The sequence below is a fragment of the Oncorhynchus keta genome, chromosome 7 (assembly GCF_023373465.1).
Source record: "Oncorhynchus keta strain PuntledgeMale-10-30-2019 chromosome 7, Oket_V2, whole genome shotgun sequence".
Taxonomy (NCBI): domain Eukaryota; kingdom Metazoa; phylum Chordata; class Actinopteri; order Salmoniformes; family Salmonidae; genus Oncorhynchus; species Oncorhynchus keta.
In genome coordinates, this window is record NC_068427.1 from 33142257 (window position 1) to 33169465 (window position 27209).

The window sequence follows — 27209 nt, forward strand, 5'->3', positions numbered from 1 at the left end:
CGACCCGGAAGTGGCGATGTAAGCAGGGTCACAGATAGAACAGTGATCTTTGGCTAAACTAAAGGCTAAAGCTAGCAAGTGACACACGAGTAAAGTGGGTTTCACCGTCCTAATGAGGAGTAATAAGATACATACCTATCCATAACATAGTGGTGGAGCGGCATAGATATCTATGTGAGTTGTGATTATGTAGATAGCGATGAATGAAACAGGATTTGAAGCACGACTGTCGCTGGACATATGATGGCGACGGAGCTGAGACGCTTTTGGAAGCTGTTTGGGTCACTGAGACGTATTTTCACCTTCTCACTTCTATTTTTGTTTGTGCATTGTCATACGTGTAAACATCAAGTCCCATCTCTGTCGGAGGTATGTCGTTTATCGCAATTTTCTCGTAAGGAATCAATTAACCAAGGAGGGCGCTCGAGCAATGTCAATAGGGGCGTTCCGTGTCGATTATTTTAACATTTTAGCTCTTTCCTCTCAAATTATTAAACGTTTCATTTAATGCATGCACTTAAATGTATTCTTTACATGAAAAAAAACGATGCTAATCATGTGGTTCACTCATCTCAAGGTGTTTCTACATGATAATCAGTACCCAATTGTCATAAAAGTAGATACTAAACCTTGAGAAAAAATTACTGAAGTAATTACTGAAAATTACTGAAGTAAAAGTGAATGTCAACCAGTAAAATGCTACTTGAGTAAAAGTGTAAAAGTATTTGGTTTTAAATATAATTTAGTATTAAAAGTCAAAGTATACATTTCAAATTCCTTATAAAGCAAACCAGACGGCATCATTTAAGAAAACGTTTTTTTTTTTAAATTTACGGATAGCCAGGGGCACGCTCCAACACTCCGACATAATTTACAAAGCATGTGTTTGGTGAGTCTGCCAGATGAGGGGCAGTAAGGACGACCAGGGATGTTCTCTTGATAAGTGTGTGAATTAAGCAATTTTCCTGTCCTGCTAAGCATTCAAAATGTAACGAGTACGAGTACAGATACCCCCAAAAACGACTTGTATTTTTTACTTTAGTACTTTACACCACTGATGATAATACAGTAGCTGTTTTGCTTTCAACAATGCTTCTTCTTGTAGGTTGTCCATAAAGTATATCTGAAGTCGGAAAGATTAACCAAAAGAAGCTCTGATCAACAATTAAAGATAAAACTTATTTATGATTCAAGTGTGGACAAGTAAGTTTATTTCTGTCCTACTATTCTCGAAGTTTATAAGTGTGTTCCTGGCCTTACCGTAATGTTATTGTATACATGTTATGTTTTCTTCCAAAGGTTAACCTCAGATAAAAGAAGACTTGTGAAGGTATGTTGGTGTGAATGAAGTCCGAGCTCTTTCCTGTTGACATGCAGGTGTGTGTGTAGTTTAAGTCGGAAGTTTACATACACCTGAGCCAAAAGCATTTCAACTCAGTTTATCACAATTAAGACATTTAATCCTAGTAAAAATTCCCTGTCTTAGGTCAGTTAGGATAATCACTTTATTTTAAGAATGTGAAATGTCGGAATGATTTATTTCAGGTTTTATTTATTTCGTCACATTCCCAGTGGGTCAAAAGTTACACTCAATTTTATTTGGTAGCATTGTCTTTAAATGTTTAACTTGGGTCAAACGTTTTAGCCTTCCACAAGCTTCCCACAATAAGTTGGGTGAATTTTGGCCCATTCCTCCTGACAGAGCTGGTGTAACTGAGTCAGGTTTGTAGGCCTCCTTGTTCGTACACGCTTTTTCAGTTCTGCCCACAAATCTTCTATGGGATTGAGGTCAGGGCTTTGTGATGTCCTCTCTGATACCTTGACTTTGTTGTCCTTAAGCCATTTTTCCACAACTTTGGAAGTATGCTTGGGGTCATTGTCCATTTGAAAGACCCTTTAACTTCCTGACTGATGTCTTGAGATGTTGCTTCAATATATCCACATCATTTTCCTCCCTCATGCCGTCATCTATGTTGTGAAGTGCACCAGTCCCTCCTGCAGCAAAGCATCCCCACAACATGATGCTGCCACCCCCATGCTTCACAGTTGGGATGGTGTTCTTCGGCTTGCAAGCCTCCCCCTTTTTCCTCCATAACAATGGTCATTATGGCCAAACAGTTATATTTTTGTTTCATCAGACCAGAGGACATTTCTCCAAAAAGTATGATCTTTGTCCCCATGTGCAGTTGCAAACCGTAGTATGGCTTTTCTTAATGGCGGTTTTGGAGCAGTGGCTTCTTGCTTGCTGAGCGGCCTTTCAGGTTATGTCGATATAGGACTGGTTTTACTGTGGATATAGATACTTTTGTACCTGTTTCCTCCAGCATCTTCACAAGGTCCTTTGCTGTTGTTCTGGGATTGATTTGCACTTTTTGCACCAAATTACATTAATCTCTAGGAAGCAAAGCGCGCCTCCTTCCGGAGCGGTATGAAGGCTGCGAGGTCCCATGGTGTTTATACTTACGTACTATTGTTTGTACAGATGAACGTGGTACCTTCAGGCGTTTGGAAATTGCTCCCAAGGATGAACCAGACTTGTGGAGGTCTTTCTGGTCCTTCTGTAGCTCAGTTGGTAGAGCATGGCGCTTGTAACGCCAGGGTAGTGGGTTCAATCCCCGGGACCACCCATACGTAGAATGTATGCACACATGACTGTAAGTCGCTTTGGATAAAAGCGTCTGCTAAATGGCATATATTATTTATATTATCTACAATTTTTTTTTTTAGGTCTTGGCTGATTTCGGTTCATTTTCCCATGATGTCAAGCAAAGAGGCACTTAGTTTGAAGGTAGGCCTTGAAATACATCCACAGGTACACCTCCAACTGACTGTCAATTAGCCTATCGGAAGCTTCTAAAGCCATGACAATTTTCTGGAATTTTCCAAGCTGTTTAAAGGCACAGTCAACATATTGTATGTAAACTTCTGACCCACTGGAATTGTGATACAGTGAATTATAAGTGAAATAATCTGTCTGTTATTAACAATTGTTGGAAAAATGACTTGTGTCATGCACAAAGTAGATGTCTTAACCAACTTGCCAAAACTTCATAATTTGTTAAAAAGACATTTGTGGTGTGGTTGAAAAACAAATTTTAATGACTCCAACCTAAGTGTATGTAAACTTCCGACTTCAACTGTGTGTGTGTCATGTTTATCACATCTACATGATAATCTTACCTTTAAGTTTGAAGTTTTGTTGCACCAGGCTAATATTATGTTTTGTGTATCCTAGCTGGCTGCTGGTGTCATAGGTACTCCCTTTTTGTTTTCTACAGGATAAACTTTTTCCACAAGCAATTGATTATTTACAGAAGGTTTTTCAGGTTCGCCGGAAATCAGGGCCTATACTACTCAGCAGGTAGAGAGCTCACCTCCCATCACCCTCCAACACAGTCCAATAACATGTTCTAATCTCAAGAAGAAAATGCTATATTTTCACGTTTGTAATTCAATTGGGGTGTGTAGCATTTTAAAATGTTCAAGATAATCTATTTTATTGAATAGACCTTAAACAAGGCTCGATCAGAGGGTCAGTATCTTTCTCTTGCATTATAAAATTGTCTGTTCCTGTTCAGACAATGTGTGACCAATCAGTATCTGAGGAAGAAAGATGACCCTCACCGCTACTGCCAGGGATCATGTGCAGACATCACAAAGTGTGGACCCGTCATTGTTCCTGAGCATCATCTGCAGGTCTGTCTACGCCACTGAGGTGTAGTGACCAGGTAGGTTGGTTGATAGAGTAGGTATTACTAATAACTAGTCTATCAACCAACCTATTTAGTCAGTGTTGGTTACTGTTATTGGTCGCCGTTATTACCTTGTGATTTCTGGTGGTGAATTATTATTGATGAAAATGGACAACTCATACGCACATAAAATAAAAAAGGTTTTTACCAGATATTGTTCATCCTGATCAGACAGGTTTTTTACATGGACAATATATTGGAGATAATATACGACAATTACTTGAAACAATTGAACATTGTGAAACATCAAAGGTGCCAGGCATGGTATTCATAGCAGATTTTGAAAAGGCGTTTGATAAAGTACGACTAGAATTTATATATAAATGCCTGGACTACTTTAATTTCGGTGAATCTCGTACAATGGGTTAAAGTTATGTACAGCAACCCCAGGTGTAAAATAGTAAATAATGGTTACTTCTCAGAAAGTATTGGGCTGTTAAGAGGAGTAAAACAGGGCGGTTCGGTGTCTCCATATCTATTTATTATGGCCATCGAAATGTTAGCTATTAAGAGTCAGATCCAACAAGAACATCAAAGGGTTAGAATTCCGGGAGTTAAAAACAAAAGTGTTAATCTATGCCAATGACTGGTTTTTTCATAAGACCACAATCAGGATCCCTGCATGGTCTCATTGAAGATCTTGATCACTTTTCTAGCCTTTCAGGACTAAGACCCAATTATGACAAGAGTACCATGTTATGTATTGGATCGTTTAAAATACATGTTTACACTGCTTTGTAGTTTACCAATAACATGGAAGGATGGTAAAGTAGACATATTCATGTCTGAAAAAAAATACATTAACTTAACACAACCAGTTTGAAAAAGAAATAGATACGATTCCGCAACCATGGAGATGTAAATACTTATCTATTAATGGAATAATCACATTCATCAACTCTGGTCCTATCACAGTTTACCCTTTTACTAATGGTACTGCCTACTCCAGACGATTTGTTTTTTAAATCATATGAGCAAAACGCTAAGCCAGAAAAAATTCAAACCAGAAAAAAATGTTACATGCCTATTTATATAATGAATATGAGTTTGGGGGTTTGGGGGTTAAAATTATTTAAATATTAAAACATTAAACCTCTCACTAAAAGCATCACTCATACATAAGTTATACTTAAACGTGGTTCTCCAGTAGATTATTAAGAAAGGCTCATCCTTTGTTCAAAAATTGCTATGTCACACATTCGTTCCAAAATAAATGGCAAGAGATTTTTGATGTACCGATTCCATGGCACATGGTATATGAACTGATACAAAAAACGACACTTGATTTTTCAATGTATTATTATACAAAATTCTTGACACTATCAGAATGCTATACATACATACATACATACATACATACATACATACATACATACATACATACATACATACATACATACAGTGGGGCAAAAAAGTATTTAGTCATCCACCAATTGTGCAAGTTCTCCCACTTAAAATGAAGAGAAATGCCTGTAATTTTCATCAGACTTCAACTATGACAGACAAAACGAGAAGAAAAAAAATCCAGAAAATCACATTGTAGGATTTTTTTAATGAATTTATTTGCAAATTATGGTGGAAAATACGTTTTTGGTCACCTACAAACAAGCAAGATTTCTGGCTCTCACAGACCTGTAGCTTCATCTTTAAGAGGATCCTCTGTCCTCCACTCGTTACCTGTTTGAACTTGTTATCAGTATAAAAGACACGTGTCAACAACCTCAAACAGTCGCACTCCAAACTCCACTATGGCCAAAACCAAAGAGCTGTCAAAGAACACCAGAAACAAAATTGTAGACCTGCACCAGGCTGGGAAGACTGAATCTGCAATAGGTGAGCAGCTTGGTTTGAAGAAATCAACTGTGGGAGCAATTATTAGGAAATGGAAGACATACAAGACCACTGATAATCTCCCTCGATCTGGGGCTCCATGCAAGATCTCACCCGTGGGGTCAGAATGATCCCAGAACCACACGGGGAGACCCAGTGAATGACCTGCAAAGCGCTTGGACCAAAGTAACAAAGCCTACCATCAGTAACACACTACGCCGCCAGGGACTCATCCTGCAGTGCCAGACGTGTCCCCCTGCTTAAGCCAGTACATGTCCAGGCCCGTCTGAAGTTTGCTAGAAAGCATTTGGATGATCCAGAAGAAGATTGGGAGAATGTCATATGGTCAGATGAAACCAAAATATAACTTTTTGGTAAAAACTCAACTTGTTGTGTTTGGAGGACAAAGAATGCTGAGTTGCATCCAAAGAACACCATACCTACTGTGAAGCATGGGGGTGGAAACATCATGCTTTAGGGTTGTTTTTCTGCAAAGGGACCAGGACGACTGATCCGTGTAAAGGAAAGAATGAATGGGGCCATGTATCGTGAGATTTTGATTGAAAACCTCCTTCCATCAGCAAGGGCATTGAAGATGAAACATGGCTAGGTCTTTCAGCATGACAATGATCCCAAACACACCGCCCGGGCAACGAAGTAGTGGCTTCGTAAGAAGCATTTCAAAGTCTCCAGATCTCAACCCCATACAAAATCTTTGGAGGGAGTTGAAAGTCCGTGTTGCCCAGCAACAGCCCCAAAACATCACTGCTCTAGAGGAGATCTGCATGGAGGAATGGGCCAAAATACCAGCAACAGTGTGTGAAGACTTACAGAAAACGTTTGACCTCTGTCATTGCCAACAAAGGGTATATAACAAAGTATTGAGAAACTTTTGTTATTGACCAATACTTATTTTCCACCATAATTAACAATCCTACAATGTGATTTTATGGATTTCTTTTCCCTCATTTTGTCATTCATAGTTGAAGTGTACCTATGATGAAAATTACAGGCCTCTCATCTTTTTAAGTGGGAGATCTTGCACAATTGGTGGCTGACTAAATACTTTTTTGCCACACTGTACATACATACACACACACATACATACACAGTGAGGGGGGGAAAGTATTTGATCCCTGCTGATTTTGTTTGCCCACTGACAAAGAAATGATCAGTCTATAATTTTAGTGGTAGGTTTATTTGAACAGTGAGAGACAGAACAACAACAAAATCCAGAAAAACGCATGTAAAAATTGATTTGCATTTTAATGAGGGAAATACGTTTTTGACCCCTCTGCAAAACATGACTCAGTACTTGGTGGCAAAACCCTTGTTGGCAATCAGAGGTCAGACTTTTCTTGTAGTTTGTCCCTCTGCTCTTTGCACATCTTCTCCAAGTCATTAATGTTTCGAGGCTGACGTTTGGCAACTCGAACCTTCAGCTCCCTCCACAGATTTTCTATGGGATTAAGGTCTGGAGACTGGCTAGGCCACTCCAGGACCTTAATGTGCTTCTTCTTGAGCCAAGGAGGGAAGGAGGTTCTCACCCAAGATTTGACGGTACATGGCCCCGTCTATCGTCCCTTTGATGTGGTGAAGTTGTCCTGTCCCCTTAGCAGAAAAACACCCAAAGCATAATGTTTTCACCTCGATGTTTGATGGTGTTCTTGGTCATAGGCAGCATTCCTTCTTCTCCAAACACGGCGAGTTTAGTTGGAGCCAAAGAGCTCCATTTTGGTCTTATCTGACCACAACACTTTCACCCAGTTGTCCTTTGAATCATTCAGATATTCATTGGCAAACTTCAGACGGGCATGTATATGTGCTTTATTGAGCAGGGGGACCTTGCAGGCGCTGCAGGATTTCAGTTCTTCACAGCGTAGTGTGTTACCAAATATTTTCTTGGTGACTATGGTCCCAGCTGCCTTGAGATCATTGACAAGATCCTCCCGTGTAGTTCTGGGTTGATTCCTCACCGTTCTCATGATCATTGCAACTCCACGAGGTGAGATCTTGCATGGAGCCCCAGGCCGAGGGAGATTGACAGTTCTTTTGTGTTTCTAATGTAAAATATATTCACTTAAACATTGACTTAAAATGAACCTTAAAAATAACAGTGTTGGGCGATTTGGAAAGCCATAGTCAGTCAATCAATAATATAATAATAATACTCAGACATTTTTTTTTATCTTTAGCTCACATTCTGTGGATACTGTGATTTTAAAAAGGTTCCAAATTAATGTAGAAATTAACAGCATAATTTAAAAATATATGGCACATGGAAACCAAATGAGGGAGGTCTACGGTGATAGGTGGGATGGGCTGAGAGTGGCTGAGGGGTAGGAATAAAGAGCTCATATTCGGGAATGTATTATTGTAATATGATTGCTGTATGTAAAAGTATGTCAAATGTACAGTATATGTAAAGTGTGATATGTACAATTGATGTATATGTTGCAAAAAAGCTGTACCAACAAATATTTGTCTTCCCCGAAGAGGTGGGTTAATAAAAAATACATTAAAAAAATAACTCATACGTTGTCCACCAGGGCACCCCTGGACCATTCTGGAGTTATGGGATTAGCTAATGCATCCTACGCCAGTTCAGCTAAATATGGATTATGATACGGCTTAGGTCGGAGTGCGTACTCACTGACCTGACAGCCTCAAACATGATTAGCCCTTCCGAGTCAAGGGTCATTTGAGGCACGCATTTATTTAAACCGCTCTCCAGGAGCTTTTGTCTTAACTCATATAATATACAATAGCAAGAAAAAGTATGTGAACCCTTTGGAATTACCTGGACTTCTGCATAAATGCCGCAGCATCTCAATCGGGTTGAGGTCAGGACTCAAGGCGTATTTTCTTCTGTTGAAGCCATTCTGTTGATTTATTTCTGTGTTTTGGGTCACTGTCCTGTTGCATCACCCAACTTCTGTTGAGCTTCAATTGGCGGACAGATAGCCTTACATTCTCCTGCTAAATGTCTTGATAAACTAGGAAATTCATTTTTCCGTTGATGATAGCAAGCTGTCCAGGCCCTGAGGCAGCAAAGCAGCCCCAAACCATGATGCTCCCTTCACCATACTTTACAGTTGGAATGAGGTTTTGATGTTGGTGTGCTGTGCCTTTTTTTTTCTCCACACACAGTGTTGTGTGTTCCTTCGAAACAACTCAACTTTAGTTTAATCTGTCCACAGAATACTTTGTCAGTAGCGCTGTGGAACATCCAGGTGCACTTTTGCGAACTTCAGATGTGCAGCAATGTGGAGGTGGCATTTTCATGCTGGAGGGTCATGTCAGGATGAGCCTGCAGGAAGAGTACCACATGAGGGAGGAGGATGTCTTCCCTGTAACACACTGCGTTGAGATTCCCTGCAATGACAACAAGCTCAGTCCAATGATGCTGTGACCCTCCACCTCCAAATCAATCCCGCTCCAGAGTAGAGATCTCTGTGTAACGCTCATTCCTTCGACGATAAACACGAATCCAACCATCACCCCTGCAGAGACAAAACCGTGACTCGTCATTGAAGAGCACTTTTTGCCAGTCCTGTCTGGTCCAGTTATGGTGGGTTTGTGCCCATAGGTGACGTTGTTGCAGGTGATGTCTGGTGAGGACCTGCCTTACAACAAGCCTACAAGCCCTCAGTCCAGCCTCTCTCAGCCTATTGCGGACAGTCTGAGTACTGATGGAGGGATTGTGTTCCTGGTGTAACTCGGGCAGTTGTTGCCATCCTGTACCTGCCATCCGCAGGTGTGCTGTTCGGATGTACCGATCCTGTGCAGGTGTTGTAACACATGGTCTGCTACGGCGAGGGCGATCAGCTGTCTGTCTTGTCACCCTGTAGCGCTGTCTTAGGCGTCTCACAGTACGGACATTGCATTTTATTGCCCTGGCCACATACATCTGCAGTCCTCATGCCTCTTGCAGCATGCCCAAGGCACGTTCACACAGATGAGCAGGGACCCTGGGCATCTTACTTTTGGTGTTTTTCTGAGTCTGTAGAAAGGCCTTTTTAGTGTCCTAAGTTTTCATAACTGTGGCCTTAATTGCCTACTGTCTGTAAGCTGTTAGTGTCGTAACGACCGTTTCACTGGTGCATGTTCATTAATTGTTTATGATTCATTGAACAAGCATGTGAAACAGTGTCTAAACCCTTTACATTGAAGATCTGTTAAGTTATTTGGAATTTTACAAATTATCTTTGAAAGACAGGGTCTTGAAAAAGGAACATTAATTATTTTGCTGAATATAGTAGATTCGTCAACAGAGATGTTAGCATGTTCCAGAGATTTCTTTGTCTTTAGCTGACACTGTAAGATTCTTCTTTACCTTATTGAGCATTCTGCGTTGTGCTCTTGCAGTCATCTTTGCAGGACGGCCACTCCTAGAGAGAGTTGCAACAGTGCTGAACTTTCTTCATTTATAGACCATTTGTCTTAACGTGGACTGATGAACATCCAGGCTTTTAGGGATACTTTTGTAACCCTTTCCAGCTTTATGCAAGTCAACAATTCTTAATCTTTTTAAACTTATTTTTATAGAGCAGGGCAGCTCTAGCCAACATCTCCAATCTTGTCTCAATGATTGTACTCCCGGTTACCTGACTCCAATTAGCTTTTGGAGAGGTCATTAGCCTTTGGGTTCACATACTTTTCCCAACCTACACTGTGAATGTTTAAATGATGTATTCAATATAGACAAGAAAAATACATGAATTTGTGTGTTATTAGTTTAAGCAGACTGGGTTTGTCTGTTGTATCTTAGATGAAGATCAAATGTAATTTTATGACCAATTTATGCGTAAATCCAGGTATTTCTGAAGGGTTCACATACTTTTTATTGCCACTGTATTTATTTTAGTAGTCACTTTTATCCAAAGCGACTTAGTCGTGTGCTTACATTTTATGTATGGGTGGTCCCGGAATCGAACCCACTACCCTGACGTTACAAGGGCCATTCTCTTCCAACTGAGCACAAAGGACGACCTCTATTGCTTGTTACTCACCTTTTAAGCTTGGCCTTTTTAACCAGTGACATTGTTCTTTTAGACATACAGTACATTTAATCACTTTAAATACAGTTTTATTTGACTTGGCCTGAAGAAATGAATAGTTGACCTATGCTTACATGCTCAACTGGGTTTCCTCTACAGGATATCTTCTCACCTGACTTGCTATTATTACGTTCTGCTGCTATGTTGAACAGGTCTTTCTTCAAAAGACATTATCTCAATGAGACTAACCAAGAGACCTGGGTCACAATGTGACTTTCCTGTTTAAATAAAGGTTAAATAAATAAAATGAAATAAAAATGGTATTCTGTGTATCGGATTTCCAGCAATGCAAGGTGTGCAGCGAGACCGGGAGGTCGTGTGGCTCGGCAGGAGCTCCGGACGGGGAGGGGGTGGAAAGGGCTGATTTTGTCCTCTACGTCAGCGGGGTGACTACAGAACGCTGTGGACAGGAGAACATTGTGGCCTATGCTGCATACTGTCAGCTGGAGTCTGAGCTGGACAGGTAAGCCTGCAACCCTATACACCTTTTATTAGGGGTGTAACGGTACATCTTTATTAGGAATGTCAAATCAAATTTTATTGGCCACATACACATGGTTAGCAGATGTTATTGCGAGTGTAGCGAAATGCTTATGTATGTAACGGTACACGTATTCGTTCCCCAACTGTTCGGTACAGGGACCTCAGTTCGGTCCACAATGTGAACTTGAATAAATACATTAACTCCAAAGGCTGCAGGAATCGAATTAGCATAATAAAAATCCCCATAACAATCTGTCAGTTTAAACTAGAGATATCAGCTTTTTTGCATCCACCTTTGAAAGAGCAGTGTTTGTCAGATCATGAGACATCCCAAATATCGTCTGTAGCGTCCGAACGGTTTGGTCTACAAACTATTATGACCCCTCTATGGAAAGATGACTCTCACGAACACGTTTTGCTCTACAACCCCACAAGTGTCTTGGGACTCGTCTGAAGTCGCTGCAGCCGATCTGCCAACTTCTGTGAGTGGTGTGCCAACAGTTTGGGCTACACACTAGTATAACCCCTCTGTGTAAAGGTGAGACTCTTGCTTTGCTCTAGGACGCTCACAAGACTTGTCTGAAGGTGCCCCGGTACCAGTCAAAAAAATATATGGAATTATTAAGACTGTTTTAGTGACAAAAAATAAGGGGTTAAGTACATGTCAAATATGTTTCCTAGATCTTTCTGATATCTCTCACATATACAGTGCCTTCGGAAAGTATTCAGACCCATTGACTTGTTCCACATTCTGTTACGTTACAGCCTTATTCTAAAATGTATTAAATATTCACAATACGCAATCATGACAAAGCAAAAACAGGACTGGAGGTCCTCTGTGGAGATGGGAGAGCCTTCCTGAAGGACAACTATCTCAGCAGCACTCCACCAATCAGGCCTTTATGGTAGAGTGGCCAGACAGAAGCCACTCCTCAGCAAAAAGCATGAAAGACAACCCGCTTGGAGTTTACCTAAAGGACTCTGACTATGAGAAACAAGATTCTCTGGCCTGATGAAACCAAGATTGAACTGTTTGGCTTGAATGCCAAGTGTCATGTCTGGAGGAAACCTGGCACCATCCCTACGGTGAATCATGGTGGTGGCAGCATCATGCTACGGAGATTTTTCTTTCAGGAGCAGGGACTGTGAGACTAGTCAGGATCGAGGGAAAGATGAACCAAGCAAAGTACAGAGATCCTTGATGAAAATCTTCTCTGCTTGTTCAATGAAGATGCTAAATTATAGGACTGTTTTGCTATCACAGACTGGAACATTTTCCGGGATTCTTCCGATGACATTGAGGAATACACCACATCAGTCACTGGCTTTATCAATAAGTGCATCGAGGACGTCGTTCCCACAGTGACTGTACGTACATCCCCCAACCAGAAGCCATGGATTACAGGCAACATTCGCACTGAGCTAAAGGGTAGATCTGCCGTTTCAAGGTGTGGGACTCGGACGCTTACAAGAAATCCCGCTATGCCCTGCGACGAACCATCAAACAGGCAAAGCGTCAATACAGGGCTAAGATTGAATCATACTACACCAGCTCTCACGCTCGTCGGATGTGGCAGGGCTTGCAAACTATTACAGACTACAAAGGGAAGCACAGCTGTACGCTGCCCAGTGACACAAGCTTACCAGACAAGCTAAATCACTTCTATGCTCGCTTCGAGGCAAGCAACACTGAGGCTCTCCATAGCCGACGTGAGTAAGACCTTTAAACAGGTCAACATACACAAGGCTGTGGGGCCAGACGGATTACGAGGACGTGTGCTCCGGGCATGTGCTGACAAACTGGCAGGTCTTCACTGACATTTTCAAGATGTCCCTGATTGAGTCTGTAATACCAACATGTTTCAAGCAGACCACCATAGTCCCTGTGCCCAAAAACACAAAGGCAACCTGCCTAAATGACTACAGACCCATAGCACTCATGTCCGTAGCCATGAAGGGCTTTGAAAGGCTGGTAGTGGCTCACATCAATACCATTATCCCAAAAACCCTAGACTCACTCCAATTTGCACACCGCCCAAACAGATCCACAGATGATGCAAACTCTATTGCACTCCACACTGCCCTTTCCCACCTGGACAAAAGGAACACCTATGTGAGAATGCTATTCATTAACTACAGCTCAGCGTTCAACACCATAGTACCCTCAAAGCTCATCACTAAGCTAAGGAACTTGGGACTAAACACCTCCCTCTGCAACTGGATCCTGGACTTCCTGACGGGTCGTCAGGTGGTAAGGATCGGTTAGGTAGCAACACATCTGCCACGCTGATCCTCAACACTGGAGCTCCCCAGGGGTGCGTGCTCAGTCCCCTCCTGTACTACCTGTTCAACCCCGACTGCATGGCCAGGTACGACTCCAACACCATCATTAAGTTTGCAAACGACACAACAGTGGTAGGCCTGATCACCGACAACGACGAGACAGCCTATAGGGAGGAGGTCAGAGACCTGGCCGGGTGGTGCCAGAACAACAACCTGTCCCTCAACGTAACCAAGGCTAAGGAGATGATTGTGGACTACAGGAAACGGAGCACCGAGCACGCCCCCATTCTCATCGACTGGGCTGTAGTGGAGCAGGTTGAGAGCTTCAATTTCCTTGGTGTCTACATCAACAACAAACTATAATGGTCCAAATCCATCAAGACAGTCATGAAGAGGGCACGACAAAGCCTATTTCCCCTTAGGAAACTAAAAAGATTTGGCATAGGTCCTGAGATCCTCAAAAGGTTCTACAGTTGCAACATCGACCGCATCCTGACCGGTTGCATCAGAACCTGGTACGGCAATTGCTCGGCCTCCGACGGCAAGGTACTTCAGAGGGGAGTGCGTACGGCCCAGTACATCACTGGGGCAAAGCTGCCTGCCATCCAGGACCTCTACACCAGGCGGTGTCAGAGGAAGGCCCTAACAATTGTCAAATACCCCAGCCACCCCAGTCATAGACTGTTCTCTCTACTACCGCATGGCAAGCAGTACCGGAGTGCCAAGTCTAGGACAAAAAGACTTCTCAACAGTTTTTACCTCCAAGCCATAAGGCTCCCGGACTATTTGCATTGTGTGTCCCCCTACTCTCTGTTTATCATATATGCAGTCAATTTAACTATACATTCATGTACATACTACCTCAATTGGCCCAACCAACCAGTGCTCCCGCACATTGGCTTACCGGGCTATCTGCGTTGTGTCCCACCACCCGCCAACCCCTCTTTTTACACTACTGCTACTCTCTGTTCATCATATATGCATAGTCACTTTAACCATACCTACATGTATATACTACCTCAATAAGCCTGACAAACCAGTGTCTGTATATAGTCTTGCTACTGTTATTTTCATGTCTTTTTACTGTTGTTTTATTTCTTTACTTACCTACACACACACAAACACACACACATATACCTTTTTTCACACTATTGGTTAGAGCCTGTAAGTAAAAATTTCACTGTAAGGTCTACCTTCACCTGTTGTATTCGGCGCACGTGACAAATACACTTTGATTTGAATTACTGAACATGCACCTGTGGAACGGTCGTTAAGACACTTAACAGCTTACAGACAGGCATTTAAGGTCACAGTTATGAAAACTTAGGACACTAAAGAGGCCTTTCTACTGACTCTGGAAAAACACCAAAAGAAAGATGCCCAGGGTCCCTGCTCATCTGCGTGAACATGCTGCAAGGAGGCATGCAGATGTGGCCAGGGCAATAAATGGCAATGTCCATACTGTGAGACTCCTAAGACAGCACTACAGGGACACAGGATGGACAGCTGTTCATCCTCGCAGTAGCAGACCACGTGTAACAACACCTGCACAGGATCGGTACATCCAAACATCACACCTGCTGGACAGGTACAGGATGGCAACAACACCAGTTCCTTGAGTTACACCAGGAACACACAATCCCTCCATCAGTGTGCAGACTGTCTGCAATAGGCTGAGAGAGGCTGGACTGACGGCTTGTTGTAAGGCAGCTACGGCAACTACGTCGCCTATGGGCACAAACTCACCATCTCTGGACCAGACAGGACTGGCAAAAAGTGCTCTTCACTGACGAGTCACGGTTTTCTCACACCAGTGGTGATGGTCGGATTCGCATTCATCGTTGAAGGAATAAGCGTTACACCAAGGCCTGTACTCCGGAGCGAGATCGATTTGGAGGTGGAGGGTCCGTATGGTCTGGGCTGGTGTGTCACAGCATCATCGGACTGAGCTTGTGGTCATTGCAGGCAATCTCAACTCTGTGCGTTACAGGGAAGACATCCTCCTCCCTCATGTGGTACCCTTCCTGCAGGCTCATCCTGACATGACCCTCCAGCATGACAATGCCACCAGCCATACTGCTCGTTCCTGCAAGACAGGAATATCAGTGTTCTGCCATGGCCAGCGAAGAGCCCGGATCTCAATCCCATTGAGCACGTCTGGGACCTGTTCAATCGGAGGGTGAGGGCTAGGGCCACCCCCCACAGAAATGTCCGGGAACTTGCAGGTGCCTTTGTGGAAGAGTGGGATAACATCTCAAAGCAAGAACTGGCAAATCTGGTGCAGTCCATGAGGAGATGCACTGCAGTACTTAATGCAGCTGATGGCCACACAGGATACTGTTACTTTTGATTTTGTGTCTCCCCCCTCTTTTTTTCAGGGACACGTTATTCAATTTCTGCTCGTCACATGTCTGGAACTTGTTCATGTCTGTTGAATGTTGTTATGTTCATACAAATATTTACACATGTTAAGTTTTCTGAAAATAAAAGCAGTTGACAGTGAAGGGACGTTTCTTTTATGCTGAGTTTAAATGCAGTACCAGTCAAAAGTTTGTACACACCTACTCATTCAAGAGTTTTTCTTTATTTTTACCACTGTATACGTTGTGGAATAACAGTGAAGACATCAGAACTTGAAATAACACATATGGAAATACAGTTGAAGTCGGAAGTTTACATACACCTTAGCCAAATGCATTTAAACTCAGTTTATCACAATTTCTGTTATTTAATCCTACTTAAAATGCCCTGTCTTAGGTCAGCTAGGATCACCACTTTATTTTAAGACTGTGAAATGTCAGAATAATAGTAGAGAATGATTGCTTTATTTCAGCTTTTATTTCTTTCATCACATTCCCAGTGGGTCAGAAGTTTACATACACTCAATTAGTATTTGGTAGCATTACCTTTAAATTCTTTAACTTGGGTCAAACGTTTCGGGTAGCCTTCCACAAGCTTCCCACAATAAGTTGAGTGAATTTTGGCCCATTCCTCCTGACAGAGCTGGTGTAACTGAATCAGGTTTGTAGGCCTCCTACGCTTTTTCAGTTCTGCCCACACGTTTTCTATAGGCGTGAGGTCAGGGCTATGTGATGGCCACTCCAATACCTTGACTTTGTTGTCCTTAAGCTATTTTGCCACAACTTTGGAAGTAAGCTTGGAGTCATTGTCCATTTGGAAGAGCCATTTGCGACCAAGCTTGAACTTTTTGACTGATGTCTTGAGATGTTGCTTCAATATATCCACATAATTTTCCTCCCTCATGCCGCCATCTATTTTGTGAAGTGCACCAGTCCCTCCTGCAGCAAAGCATCCCCACAACATGATGATACCTCCGTGCTTCACAGTTGGGATGGTGTTCTTCGGCCTGCAAGCGTTCCCCTTTTCCTCCAAATATAACAATGGTCATTATGGCCCAACAGTTTTATTTTTGTTTCGTCAGACCAGAGGACATTTCTCCAAAAAGTACGATCTTTGTCACCATGTGCAGTTGCAAACCGTAGTCTGGCTTTTTTTATGGTGGTTTTGGAGCAGGAGCTTCTTCCTTGCTGAGCAGCCTTTCAGGTTATGTCGCTATAGGACTTGTTTTACTGTGGATATAGATTATTTTGTATCTGTTTCCAACAGCATCTTCACAAGGACCTTTGCTGTTGTTCTGGGATTGATTTGCACTTTTTGCACCAAATTACGTTCATCTCTAGGAGACAGAAGGCGTCTCCTTCCTGAGCGGTATGATTGCTGCGTGGTCCCATGGTGTTTATACTTGCGTACTATTGTTTGTATAGATGAACATGGTACCTTCAGGTGTTTAAAATTCCTTCCAAGGATGAACCAGACTTGTGGAGGTCTACAATTTTTTTCTGAGGTCTTGTCTGAATTCTTTTGATATTCCATAATGTCAAGCAAAGAGGCACTGCGTTTGAAGGTAGGCCTTTATAGTACATCCACATGTACACTTGACTCAAATTATGTCAATTAGCCTATCAGAAGCTTCTAATGCCATGACGTCATTTTCTGGAATTTTCGGAGCTGTTCAAAGGCACAGTCAACTTAGTGTATGTAAACTTCTGACCCACTGGAATTGTGATACAGTGAAATAATCTGTAAACAATTGTTGGAAAAATGACTTGTGTCATGCACAAAGTAGATGTCCTAACCGACTTGCCAAAACTATAACAGTCTCTGCAGAGGTAACGCTGGGTCTTCCTTTCCTGAGGCGGTCCTCATGAGAGCTAGATTCATCATAGCGCTTGATGGTTTTTGCGACTGCACTTGAAGAATTCTTGACTTTTTCCGGATTGACTGACCTTCATGTCTTAAAGTAATGATGGACTGTTGTTTCTCTTTGCTTATTTAAGCTGTTCTTGACGTAATATTGACTTGGTCTTTTACGAAATAGGGCTAACTTATGTGTACGACCCCTACACATCACTGTCATGACTCTCTAGCTTGGCGAGGATCAAAGGCGCCAAATCAGCTTGGCACAGAGTGCCAGACCCCCCCTTCTCTCCCACTAGAGAGGAAGGGGGAGTTGGGATGGTTTTATGACTTAACCCCGGTCGTAAAGTGTCTCTCTCTTGCCTTGCAGTATTGAACAGAGGAATGTGCTGTGTCTTGAGACTCTTGCCAAAACTTCAACATTAACGAACAGACACTGGGACAATATGTTTCAACATTCAAACGTTGGGGATGACGAGGGATGGAATATTGAAAATTAATGTATATTTTTTGATGTCGTTAGAATTATCAGAAAGACTATGTAACAAGATAACTGTGACTCTGAAAGTGTACACGTGCTATTTATCATGTTTTACATCTAAATGTTGTATAAAATAAATTATTAAGAATACTTCTGAAAAGATACAAATGTGATTTTAGCCTTCTTAATGAGATGGCTTTTCATATAAACCTGGGCCCAGTTAGTAACCACACCAACGTGAACACAGACATTGTGTCAACAGGACGGAACGCCGTCCAAGGCCAGAGTGCTTAAAAGGACTTTAAATACTGACCAGAGAATGTGAGGACATGATCCACACGTTGAAATGGTTAAATCTCCAAGACCAGAAAATGGTAAGACCCTCTGAAACTCTCGACGAGTGAAGAAGATGGACTAGACCAAAACATGCACCGTCTGCAGGTCTGCATGTAAAGTAGTCTAGGACAATTGACCAAAGACTGGAGAGAAGAATAGATCCCCATCACCACCGGGTGGTACACCTCTGACGTATCTATTCTAACGAACACTCCAAGACAAAGTAGCATACAACTAAGGACATTGTGACTTCTGGTGGACATCCAGAAACTTACATCGAACTACTCGCCATAGACTGAGTGGTTTCAAAAGAGAGACATCTATGCTTAAAATTTGTTGCATTTCAAATCTGAATGAGTGGTTGTTATGGGGCTAAATATTCTGACTACTGTGAGCGTAGTTTCCAAACCGTGTATGTGTTTTTATGTATTTAGTTGTTAAAGAAAATATTTAAGCCAATTAGTGTATCGCTGATTCATCACTTAAGTTAGCGTTTGTGCAGATTTACATGGTCAACGACGTTCAGAATAAGACTGATATAAGGAAATAATAATTTACTTATTGATGAAAGAAGAGCTATTTTAGTAATCTTTAGAGTTTAAGTCGGGAGATAGTAAATCGGTAAACAAGTTTTCCCATGGGGTCCCAAATTCCAAGTTAATTGTTTCCTGATTTAATTGAGGATCATTAATGTGATTACTGCTGTTTATCGAATAATTACCTCCTACGTTTAATTAGTCACCTCACGACATCACAATTAATTGGCTCAAACGCATTAATTCCCCAAATTCACTTTTTAACCTCTCTGCGCACCGAACCCGTTAGCAGAATGAAATTCGACAACATATCGTGATCGCTACATAAATAGTCATATTAAACATTCATAAAAATACAAGTGTCTCACATGTTTCGAAAGCCTAGAATCTTGCTAATCCAACTGCTTTGTCAGATTTTTAAAAGGATCTACTGTGAAAGAATATAATGTGATTATCTGAGGATAGAGCACCATAAAAAACAACTATTTCAACCAGCACAGGCTTAACAAAATCACAAACTGCAATAAAATTAATTGTTTACCTTTGACGATCTTCCTCTGTTTGCAATCCCAATACTCATTGTTACACAATGAATGGTCTTTTTGTTTGATAAAATCCATTTTTATAGCCTAACACGAAACATTTTGTGAACCGCTTGTGTCGTGAATTCCGTCTCATTCCATTTTCAACGACACATTCGATGTAAATACACACACTAAGCGTGACTTTTCCAGTCATGTTTGGTTTCATTGCAATCAACATGTTTGGTTTCATTGCAACACAACCAAACCTGATGGGTCATTTCGCGGGACGTATTGACTGAAAGAAACCGATTTGAAGACAACAAGTAATGACATCATTGTGCACCAATGATATGACCGCTGTTTCGTTGATTGACTGTATTTTAACCTAATGACCACTGATCGTCTTGAAATCTAGCTGGGTGAGCCAATGAGCTGAGGTAAATGGCCATATGTGATGTTTATGTGTTGAAGACCAACCCATGTAGTAAACTCCCGCGTAAAGAGGGTCATTCGCCATTGAAGATTCATACCGGAAGGAGCCATGCATGTTACGCACAGTGTTGTTTTGGTAAAGCGCATCTTCAGCTGTTTATATATCAATCAGTATGGCGACTAAGTCAGGGAAAGCTAAATCTAAGTCTAGATATACAGATGTACACACAATTTTAGTAGAAATTGATCGGGAAAGTGAGACAGAGATTGTTGGAGGATGATTCATTTAGCGATACCCAAATGGAGGAATATTTTGTGAACGGAGAGGACATCGTTTTGGACTGGTAAGTTCTTCTCATGCTAATGCCTTCATTTGAAATTAATCATCTAAAATATGATTTGCGATTTTTTTTTAAAACATTTATTTTAGTAGCAATATATAAAAATAATGTAATGAAATGTGAGATGCGTGTGTCTGCCGCCCCACCCCACCCCCACATGAAATAGCCTATTTGAGTCTGTTGAGGGGAGGGCAGGCCCACAACAATGGCCAAAGTGAAATGGAGACAGTAGATACAGCTGGTCTGTTGTAATATAATAAAGACTGTAGATCTAGCTGGTCTGTCATAATATAAATGAGACTGTAGATGTAGCAGGTCTATAATAATATATTCAACTTTGTTCCCTGTACTCTATATATATCTGTTCATTATACCTGTTGATACAGGGCTCATATGTGAAACTATTCTAACTGAACATTTTCTTTCACAGTTCCACTGACTCTGAATGGGAGCACCCAGTGCCAAGTTGTCCATCCCCCACTGAAGCTGGTTCATCCAGCTCCTGCCACAAGTGGTGTTCATCTCCCCAAATGTATTTCTGCAGGCATGGATGTGCCTCAGGGCCAAAAGGGCACAGCACGGAGACGTCGCTGTGTTCTTTGCAAAATGAAGTCCCCCATCACCTGCACCACATGCTTGGTGACCCTCTGCTTTACAGCAGAAAGAGACTGCTATGGCACCTGGCATCAGCAGCACAATATTGTGTAGAGGACTGAGGGTCTTCCAAATATTGAAAGTGTTATTTTGTAAATGTATATATTTTATATATATTTTTTCATGTTTTTTCTCATTTTTTTTTTTTTTTTTGGGGGTGTTAGAATACCATTTTGGTATTTTGTATATAGTTATTCCATTCAAAATGTATAACTTCACCAATTTGGCCACTTGGGTACATTTGGGCTACTTGTGTGGGACACCTGGGTGACTTCATGATAAATGTCATGTAGCACACTCATTTTGGAAGTTATCATTCTGAAACTTTGCACACGTACTGTTGCCCTCTTATGCTTTTCACTGAAATTGTCCCCATCATCCTATCTCAATGTTTGTTTTGTCTTGTTCATTTTAAAGATGATACAACAATAAAAATGAAAAAAAGTGTTTTTTTTCATTGTATTATTTAAACCAGATCTATTGTGTTATATTCTCCTACATTCAATTCACATTTACACAAACTTAAGAGTGTTTTATTTCAAATGAAACCAAGAATATGCATATCCTTGGTCCTGGGCCTGAGCCTGAGCTATAGGCAGTTAGATTTGTCTTCAGGTGGAAATGGAAAAAACGTAGGGGGTAGCTGTAAGAGGTTTAACAAGGCACACTTGAAATGCATTCCAAGTGACTGCCTCATGAAGCTGGTTGCGAGAATGCTAGGTGTGCAAAGCTGTCAAGGCAAAGGGTGGCTACTTTGAAGAATATAAAATATATTAAACTTTTTTTTGGTTACTACATGATTCCATATGTGTTCTTTCATTGTTTTGTCTTCACTATTGTTCTACAATGTAGCAAACAGTAAAAATAAAGAGAACCCTTGAATGAGGTGTGTCCAAACGTTTGACTGGTACTGTATATGTTTTTGATGCGTCAAGGGGTCTTAAAATTCCAAATCAAATAGCTAAATTATCCTTGACTTTAACCTTATTAAAGCAATTCCGTGTAGTTTAGTTGTCCTCCATTTATATCTCCAGTTTTGAAACATTTTTGCTTCCAAGTAGATTACAACGGCGATGGACAGAGAGTTGTGGATAAAATGTTAGCATTATGTCCCAACTAAACGACAACAGCATATGCAGCTGCCAACACCTCTGATATGTTGACACATTTTTTGCCGACATCACCCCAGTATACCGGAGCAAGATGGTAACGCAAAGAAACAACAACACGTAGTCTCCCATGCATTCAAGCAGCACTTGGCAGGTGATTCTGACCAGGCCAAAGACAATACAAGAGCGGTAGGTAGGCCATGTTAATATTTTTTGTCGCGGATCTACGCCCATTCTCGGTAGTTGGGAATAAGGGGTTTCTTTCAGGACCTCGTGAAAGTGCTCGAGCCACATTACGATCTTCCCTCTTGCACCCATTTCAGAACACGGGTAGTAACCGCTTTATGTAAGCCAACCAAAGCTGAAGTTTTCAATTAATTGGCCAATCACAGTGGAAGCCGTACCACGCTACAAACACGCCCCCGTTTATAAGTGCGCATCTGGCACTGAAAGAGGCAGTGTCATGGTGCGTTCGTAGCCTCGTGGGAAGTTACCACATACAACTGGGAAAATCCACTTGAACGGCCCTCAAACTGGTAATTACTAGTGGAAAACTCACCCTAAGCACCCACTTCTCCCACATGGTAACCTCTGACGTCACCTACTAAGGAAATGGCCTCTAACAACATTTTCAGCCGTTACTGTAAATGCAACAAGAAAGCATTATTTAAAAGAAGAAATCTATTAATGTTGTTTTTTAACTATATAATTTGTTTTATATGTATGATAGCTGTACTTTTAGTTTTTGGTTGCCACAGCTTGTTGGCCATTAGCCAATCAGCGTTTCTCAACGAGTTCAAATCACGCAAATGAATCCAAGTAGTATTTACGAATTCATAACTGGTCAATTCCCACCTTCCACATGGTTACAAACGCAGCATCACAATTTGGTCACAACAGACAATGCAAGGAACATTGTGAATGCTGAACATTGTAAAAAGCATTTAATGTTCCTGCTGTACAGAAACTGAACAGTGGGTTTGGGGAACCATTGCACCCCTACTGTTTATACACACCTAGTTACATACACCCTTAGAATATACTTTAGAATGGCAGCATTTTAGGATATTTCAGATTGCCGTAGGTAGTGATTGGGTCTGGTAGGTGACATGGTAGTTATTGGCCCCTGAATAGGTATTTTAACCCAACGATATCATATGAATGTCAGTTTCACTCTCTTTACCTTTTCAGGCCCATTGCTGGATATGCCAACTTGTGCCCCAATATGATATCCACCCAACCTCAGGAGTTTGAGAGCATGCTGTCAACCGTCAAACACGAAATCATACATGCCTTGGTGGGTGCATTGGAATCTACTTTATATTCCTATTGGGGCAAAGCATGTCATGAATTACTTAAATAAATACAATAATTAATCGAACCTGTCCTCCACAGATTTCATTATTGATTGAGTAATGTAATCTTTACGTATCTGTCCAAAAGGGTTTTTCAGCAGGGCTGTTTGCGTTTTATCATGATTATAATGGCAAGCCATTGACACCTCGGTTTGCAAGTGGACTACCAGCATTCAACGAGAGGTATGTATACTTGATCATTTTCCTCTGCTGTCAGACTTTGTTTTTATAATCGTGCTGTTTGTAATAACCAGTAGGCTTAGATGATATTGTAATTGTTTTTCTGTTGTGCATTGTATTTTCTCATTCATTTTGTTAACATTTAAGACTATTTTTGTCTATTATAGTTTAGGCCTGTATCAATGGAGTGATGCAGTGATACGTAGAGTGACTCGATTATGGGACATCCGTGGTGGAGTGATGGTCCGTCACGAAGTGCATCTTCTAGTGACGCCGCGTGTTGTGGTAAGAATCCTCGTTTTAACCTCCTCATCATTTAATTATGTATTTACATGCATTTGTCATGGGTAGATACAGTATGTCCCTTTTGTAGAGGCTATGCTGGGCTGTTCTGTGTGGTGTTGTGCTATTTTGTTATGTTGTGCTGCGCTGCCCTGTACTGTCCTGTAATGTGGTTAATGTTTATGTCCTGTATCCCTGCATGTGTTGGCAGGAGGAAGCGAGGAGACACTTTGGTTGTCCCATTCTGGAGGGTATGGAGCTGGAGAACCAGGGAGGGATGGGTACTGAGCTGAACCACTGGGAGAAGAGGCTACTAGAGGTAAACGGAGGGCTGAAGATTGGTGGCATTGTACTGTGCTTAGTTTTTATTGTTATCTGAAATGATTCCTTTCTGTACAATATGTGTAGCCTACGTTTGTGGTGTATCTTTACTCAGCCTAGTAGAACTGATGTCTGTAATGGAATATAGACCTAACCACACCATACCCTTTCACTCAGTTTCATAGTCTGTATAGCTATTGTGAATTCTGTATTTCTTATTTATCTATAGTTCACTACTCATCGTCAGCATTTATATGCTCATATAGGTTCATTATTAATCTATATATGATACTTTGATGATTCTCCTGTTTGTATTGATAACAGAACGAAGCAATGACTGGATCGCACACACAAAACAGAGTGTTTTCTAGGATCACCTTGGCCATCATGGAAGACACCGGGTAAGGTTGCTGACTGTTTCCAGAAAATATATGGAATACAAGAAAATAATGACTTTTACATTTGATGTAATTTCAAGAGCTTTGACTATTAAACAACTTGGTTCTTTTTTCTTGAGCATTGGCGTGATTGAACGTTTTGACTTTGACACATGATTTGTATTGAAGTTCAAGAGTTTACCTGACTTGATGTACAATGTGTTCGGGTCATCTTTGTCTCCTATGTAGTTGGTACCAAGCCAACTACAGCATGGCAGAGAGGCTGGACTGGGGCAAGGGTCTGGGCTGTGACTTTGTGATGAAAAGCTGTAAGTTCTGGATTGAAAGGCAACGTCAGAGGTAAGAAGGTGTCTAATCAGAGTTAAGGTTTCTTATTGTACACAACAGGCTGAAACATCTAAATGTCTAGGCACATGGCATGCCCCTAAACAAATTTAAAGTAGCACCAGACAATGCACCCTGTCTCATATGTCAACATTTCTGTCAACACAAACATCAAGCCTTAGAAACTCTATTAGAAATTGTAACAAACTGTTTTTTATTCATTTTTTTAAACACAATAAAAACATTTAAGTGACAAACTGTGGCTCTACCTGATCCAACCCTCGGTGTGTTACTGTTTTTCAGTCGTAAAGTGGTGACCCCTTACTGTGACACGGTGCGTGCCACACCCCTCCAGCTAACCTGCAGGCAGGACCAGCTGGCTGTGGCTGTCTGCAACCTGCAGAAGTACCCTCAGGACATACCCCTGGACTACCAGGTAAAATACTAGTCTCACAATGCCATCCTTCAAAGTCACAAACTCTAGAAATCGAGGCTATGAGAATACACCCAGTGATAACCACATGATGCTAGCAAGAGTCTGTGTCAGAAACCTATTGGACCACTACAGAGGATTAGAAGACAAACATAAATATTGCAAGTGTATGACACTCAACGATTTACTTAACACTTGCACCCAAACAAAGTTTGTACCTATAAGACAAAAAAAGGCAACAAAACCAAACAAAACACACATTTAAAATGGTCTTTATTTAAGATGTTGTTGACCACTTGTGACCTGCATAGTACACCCCATATAGTAAATCTTGTCCACTTCCCCTCCTGCAGTACTTTGACCATATCCCTGATGTCTCTGTGAGGGACATTGCCTCCTACGGTGGAGCTGTGGAGATCGCTGACTACTGTCCCTTCAGCCAGGAATTCAGCTGGCACCTGAGTGGAGAGTACCAACGCAACTCCTACTGCAGGGTCCAGGAGAACCAACCCGGTAATATCCATTTCCTTCTTGCATTGTTCTTGCCTCTTGGTGCCTCAGACCCGGCTGGACCTTGGACAATGTACTGTGAGACTGTTCACTAACTAGAAGGTCTGCAAAATTCCGGAAACATTCACAACATTCCCAGGTTTTCCATAAATCCCAGCTGGAGGATTCCCAGTTGGACGATTCCCTGTTGGAGTGTTCCATTTTCCCTCTCTGCTTATTCCCTCCTAATTCTGGGAATCTTCCAACTGGGATTTATGGAAAACCTGAAAATTGTGTTTCTGGGAAATGTTCCTTCATTTTGCAACCCTACTTACGAGTAGGTTACCTGACACTGCTTCCAGATTGGTGGAGGAACTATGGCGCTGAGCAGTATGGTCCAGACTCTGTGTGTTTGTACCAGAAGACATCCTTCATCATGGAGCAGTGTACCAGGCGCATGACCTACCCTGACTGGGGAAGTGGCTGTTATAGGGTAATGCAGAATAAGTAAAAAATTAAATAGATATCTCCATTTCAGCATCTCTGCAATCTATGTTTAGTCACTTTTCCATATTTTGCAAGCTATGTACTAAGCTATGTACTGTGGGAGTCTTCTTGATAATGTTTAATAATGTTTACCACCTTTAAGTCTCATCCTTTTATCACATGATCTTACAGAATCACAAATTCTCAGTCTAATTTATGTGTTTTGGGTTAACAAATAGGTAACCCTGTTATAAATGTGTGACAGGCAGATATTTAAAGTGACCCATACAAAAAACAAATAATTAAATGTTATATTGTGGTTGTTTCCAGATGTCTTGCTCTACCCAGGGTCTGACAGTATGGGTGCAGGATACTGAGTTTCAGTGTGTGCATACCGGTCAGCTGCTGAGAGTTAGTGTGCGTGTTAATGACTGGGTCTACAACGGGGTTCTCGTCTGTCCTGCCTGCTCAGACTTCTGTAGCGCCTGCCCTCTACCACAACAGCTGCCTCCCCTCAATAGTACCAGGAGAGTTCCTATTGGTGAGTTCCCCTGCCTGTCTTTCCTACCTTCCATATTCATGCACACACATATATACTTTATATAACTAGATACATTATATAAACCTTTTGGTATTAAGGAAGTGTTTTGCCTCTCTTCCAGACCCGTGCTCCAGTTCCTCCAGCTTAGTGGTAACTCTGTGGCTTCTATTGTTAAACCTCATCCCTCTGCTAGCCGGATTTATCCTGTGTGTGCGGAACTGACTGACTGACTGTGTGACTGACTGACTGGTTGGGTGACTGACTTACTGACTGCAAGGTTCTGTGCCTGGGGCAGTGGACCAGATGACACCCTATTCCCTACATAGTGCATTACTTTTGATGGGCTGGGCGGGTGGCTGGG

At 41.6% G+C, this 27209-nt stretch overlaps 1 protein-coding gene across 1 annotated transcript; it reads left to right on the forward strand.

Moving 5' to 3' along the window:
- Window positions 1-27209, forward strand: lmln (leishmanolysin-like (metallopeptidase M8 family)). The gene is made up of 17 exons (XM_035773981.2): window positions 1-369; window positions 1106-1203; window positions 1300-1330; window positions 3279-3361; window positions 3579-3696; window positions 10927-11105; window positions 23231-23336; window positions 23483-23577; window positions 23742-23859; window positions 24068-24175; window positions 24502-24578; window positions 24804-24914; window positions 25203-25335; window positions 25686-25845; window positions 26184-26314; window positions 26638-26848; window positions 26970-27209. Exons 1-17 carry the CDS (start codon window positions 241-243, stop codon window positions 27068-27070), a joined length of 1989 nt encoding a protein of 662 aa, XP_035629874.1. The 5' UTR covers window positions 1-240; the 3' UTR covers window positions 27071-27209.